The 5000-nt window shown below is 48.4% G+C and overlaps 1 protein-coding gene across 1 annotated transcript in view; it reads right to left on the reverse strand.

Moving 5' to 3' along the window:
• LOC122266135 (uncharacterized) overlaps positions 1-5000 on the reverse strand; it is a 67897-nt gene that overhangs the window by 2384 nt on the left and 60513 nt on the right. Inside the window, exons 2-3 of the mRNA XM_043035728.2 lie at positions 1004-1154; positions 1-684 (exon numbers count right to left, since the gene is read on the reverse strand). The exon at positions 1-684 is cut by the window's left edge and continues 2384 nt beyond it. Of these exons, the coding sequence (XP_042891662.1) occupies positions 555-684; positions 1004-1154 (281 nt within the window). The 3' untranslated portion in view covers positions 1-554. The remainder of the gene's footprint in view (positions 685-1003; positions 1155-5000) is intronic.

Raw genomic sequence — 5000 nt, forward strand, 5'->3', positions numbered from 1 at the left:
TTTTTTTTCTTTCTTTTTTTTTGAGCAGCTGAGAGCAGATGCACAGATGACACAACTCTGATGACTGCTACACTGTGTTGCACTTGAATACGTAGTTCTGAGCAATAAGATATTTTGTGTGTGGTATGCCTCACAGACCTGAGTGGGTAGAGCCTATTTAACTTCCGCAAGAGAGATACAATAATAATAAAAAAGTATTTACAAACATTTGAGTGGGTGGATTGGTTGAGCGTCACACCACAAGAGCGAGAGACAGAGAGAGAAAGAGAGAGAGAAACAGGAGACTATTAACAATTGCTTTTTCATATGCATTATTTTTCATATTTTCCTTTCTCTTTTTGGTCCTCTATTTGCACCACGGCAACACCCGCTTGCTCCAACACCTCATCATCATTATGGTCAGGCTACGTGTGTGGCGCTGCGGGAGGACACAGCACTTTGTACTGCACGGCAGACGAGGCCGCGTGTGGCACACAGACGGCGGCGGCGGCGGCGGCGACGGCGGCGGCGACGGCGGCGACTACTCGGGACTTGATACCTAAGTGCGGCAGACCTCAAGGAGAGCTGGGTTCCTCCATGTCCGAGACGGCGGAAGAGGACGGGCAGGTGAGGGGGCTCGGGGCTGCGTGGCGCCGCTGCCGCAGGAGGGTTGGGTCGAAATCCGGGTGCCTGCGGGCGTGTTTGCTGCGGACAGAAGGAGCTTGTTAGGAGAGCGTGCTATAGGTGAAGGTTGAGACACGGATTTATTAAGTAAAAAAGTTAATGTCAGTGGTACTACGCAAAGTCGACTATATCAATTAACCGTTTTTTTAATATCAAAAAATGAGAAAAAGGTAAAAGAAAAAAAAAAAAATAAATAAACATCAGGCACATCACCCACCAAAAAAACAACTAACAACTTAACCCCAAAAACCCACACAAAGAACAAATCCTCCAACAACAAAAAATACCAAAACAAGATTAAACAAACATAAAAAACCGAAGGAACAGGAACCCCTCGTACCTTAAGTGATCCGAGCGCATAAACCTCTTCTGGCAGACGGGGCACACGAAGTTCTTCTCGCCGGTGTGGGTCCGGGTGTGTCGCGCCAGCTCGTCGCTACGGGCGAACCTCTTTCTGCACGACGCCCACGTGCACTCGAACGGCCGCTCTCCTGTGGGTGGAAGAAGGACGATTAGGATTAGGAGAAGGGGAATTGTATGGATTGTGAGGGAGAACGATTGGGAGGGATTTTTTTTATGTTTTATTCTTCTTCTTCTTATTATTATTATATATATATATATATTTTTTGTAGAGATGTTTCTGTGCGTCTTCACATGTATGCATATGTATGTATATGTGTGTGTGTGTGTGTGTGTGTGTGTGTGTGTGTGTGTGTGTGTGTGTGTGTGTGTGTGTGTGTGTGTGTGTGTGTGTGTGTGTGTGTATGTGTGTAATGGAGATAAGATTCGATGATGAAGATGCTGACGGAATTGATAAAGGAAGTGATAAGATTGCATAAGGCTACTGGTGAGAAAATGAGGTTTGATGGTAAAATTAATGAGAAATTATAAGATTTAATTCTTTCTATGATGGAACAAATCTAGCATTTAAATAATTGAGAACTATAAGTTGATTATGGAATTTTGTACTGGCATATAATATTTTACATTCATCTGAATTTAGAATTGTAGTTCTACCAAGAACCTGATTAGTATTAATCAAACGCATCAATTCAGATCAAAGTATCAACAACCCTCATTTGCATGCATGCAAATGAGACCAAACATCTAACAACAAATACAACCAAGCAATATTCCCAAGCCAATAAATTTGATTTTGTGAACAAATAAGAGCAGCATGACTTGGCCTCTCGTGTGTACATATGTACGTGTGTCTGTGTGTGTGTGTACGAATATATATATGCGTATTTGTCTGCGCCTGTGCCTGTGTATATACGCATATGCAGGAGATGCTTGCATACCCGGCTTCGTGAGAGAAGAGTGGAAAGAGGAAGAGAAAGAGTGAGAGAAAGAGAGAGAGGATGAGAGAGAAAGAGATAGGGGAGAGAGAGAGGGGGGAAAATGAGAGAGGAGAGATAGAGAGGAGGGGAGAGGATGAGAGAGAAAGAGATGGGAATGAGAGAGAGAGGGGAAAGTGAGAGAGGAGAGATAGAGAGGAGAGGAGAGGAGAGATAAAGAGGAGAGGAGAGGAGAGGAGAGAGAGGAGAGAGAGAGAGAAAGAGAGAGAGAGAGAAAGAGAGAGAGGTGGCACACTCCATGCCTCCCCCACTCTCCTACACACACACTCTTCCCTCCCGGAACTTTATATCGATCAGTCGAGGACGGAGCGAAAGAGAGGAGCGAGCGAGGGAGAGAGACATCAAAATCCGAGAGACTGCATGTGTGTGTGTGTGTGTGTGAGAGAGAGAGACAGAGAGAGAGAGAGAGAGAGGTAGGTCTGTCCGTCTGCCAACCTAAACACCGGTTTATACGTACTTTAACACATCTGTTTCTTCGTACGTATGTACATGTGCAGGTGTTTTTCTCTTTCAGCAGAACACCTGCGAGCTCCCTTCCCCACTACGAACACACTTTCCCGGTCAATGCCGGTGCTCTTGTATACATACACCTGTTACCGGTTTCGGAGCCCGGTAAAGCTTAAAATCGGAAGAGAAAAAAATTGAGAAGAGAGAGACAGAGAAAGAGATAGAGAGAGAAAGAAACTGTGAGAGACAGCAGGGGGGGGGGGGGAGGGAATGCTCTGGGGGAAAGGCGTGCGGGCACAGGCATTATCTAACAGCGGCATTTTTAAAGCTTTGTTCACTGCAGTAGATCAATATTCCAATAGCATAGCCACGCCCGAGCAACGTTGTTTACACACTGTGGGACGCCCGGGAGGATAGAGGCGCCCTTGCGAGGGACGTCAGCTCGTGTCACTGTTGTCGGTTTGTTGATATGGATGGATGGATGGATGGATGGATTGATATGTGCGTGTGTGTGCGTCTGTGTGTGTGTGTGTGTGTGTGTGTGTGTGTGTGTGTGTGTGTGTGTGTGTGTGTGTGTGTGTGTGTGTGTGTGTGTGTGTGTGTGTGTGTGTGAGAGAGAGAGAGAGAGAGAGAGAGACTGAGACTCCCCCTCGAATACGCAAAGTGCATCAGTAAGGTGAGATGACACAGGTCAGCAGCACAAGGGATATGGAGGAGCTGGGAAGATAGATAGGAAGGAGGGGGGAGGGGGATGGGGGTAGAGAGGGAGAAAACAAATTTAAAAGATAGTGACAATGAAATAGGAGTGGTACTACTACTACCACCACAGCTCAGGAGAAGGAGGAGGAGGAGGAGGAGGAGGAGGAGGAAGAGAGAAAAAAGCGATAAAAAGACAAAAAAGAAAAAGAAAGACAAATTCCAAGATCGATGTTATGAGGCACAGATAGAGTAATAGACTTCCTCCCCCATTCCTCTCACTTCATTTCTCCTCCCTCCCTCCTTCCCCCTCCTCCTCTCCCCCCACGCCACACCGGGGGGGAGGGGGAGGGGGGGTTATCCTTATCAAACCCAGGCACACACCAAGACCTACTTATCTCGGCCTGTTTACATAACAATCCAGCAGATAAGCAGCTGTTTTTCTTTCTACACTGCTAAGGCCACCGGGCGATCTGGGCCACCTCTATCCACGGGTCGGGAGACGGACACCTCCTTCATGTGTGTTCGTTCGTATGATGGAGCGAACCACATGACATCACGACCTCCCCCTCCTCCTCCCCCTACTCCCCTTCTCTCTCCCCCGCCACCTCCCAACTTCCTATGCCCCCCCCCCTTCACCCCACGTCCTCCCTGGTCCTAGGAAAAGAAGCCTCATTCAGGATTTCATATGAGCCACGACAAGACGCAAAACAAAAACAAAAACAAAAAAACTACAGAAAGACATGGAAGTACACGTGGCTGAGACACGGCACACGCGAGAGCATACTTCTTTCCCGCCGACGGTATAGACGCAGGAAAACGCTGGGCCTTCCCATCTCTTGCACTCGCTAACCTGCCGCTGTCACAGGAACCGAGACAACGGGGGACCTACATGCCACGAGGCGACCGGAGGGAAAAAGTGCCGTGTCCACTGCGTCAACTCTTCTTCCTTCTCCCCCTCCTCCCCTCCCCTCTCCTCCCTCTACTCCTCCTCCTCCTCCTCCTCCTCTGCTCAGGCTGCCTTTTGTCATACCTCTCCCTCACTGCCTCTCTGTCTATGTTTGTCAGTCTGTCTGTCTGTCTGCCTCTCTCTCTCTCTCTCTCTCTCTCTCTCTCTCTCTCTCTCTCTCTCTCTCTCTCTCTCTCTCTCTCTCTCTCTCTCTCTCTCTCCCTCTCTCCCTCCTCTCCTCTCCCTCTCCCTCTCCCTCTCCCTCTCCCTCTCCCTCTCCCTCCCCCTCTCTCTCTCCCTCCCTTTGCAAGCGCACACAACCAGCCTTTACAGACCCACGGCACCGAGCGAGCCCCGCATTCACATGGCCGGCGACAGCGCATTCGTACTCAAGACGAGGCCAAAGCTGAGGCGCCTCGATCAGCCTTCAGTCCACGCGCGTGCGTTCGGCGACGTGCACGGGAGGCGTTGTATAATGTGTCATGCTGACCTGGTCGCTGTGAAAGTTTGCATTGCAATCCTCTTACTGGTTTGGAAACTAAAACGGAATTCAATTTCAACAGATCTTGGGAGCGCGATTTGGGACGAGGAGAGAGGGAGAGGGAGAGAGATGTGGGGAGGAAGGAAGAAGGAAAGAAAGAAAGGAAGAAAGAAAGAAACATAAGAGAGGGAGAGAAAGATAGAGACAGACAGACAGATAGATAGAGAGAGAGAGAAAGATAGAGATAGACAGATAAAGAGAAGGAAAAAGGAAAATCATTTCAGAAAGAATGAGATAAAAAAAGGGAAAGAAAGAGAGAATGATGGCCAGCACGGAAAAAGAGAAATCGAAGGCATCTGCTGCACCCTTACACCATGCACGCGCTGCAGAGATCACATTGCACGCA

Source organism: Penaeus japonicus, unplaced genomic scaffold (assembly GCF_977035675.1).
Source record: "Penaeus japonicus unplaced genomic scaffold, GWHDUDI00000001_assembly GWHDUDI00000017, whole genome shotgun sequence".
NCBI classification, from domain to species: domain Eukaryota; kingdom Metazoa; phylum Arthropoda; class Malacostraca; order Decapoda; family Penaeidae; genus Penaeus; species Penaeus japonicus.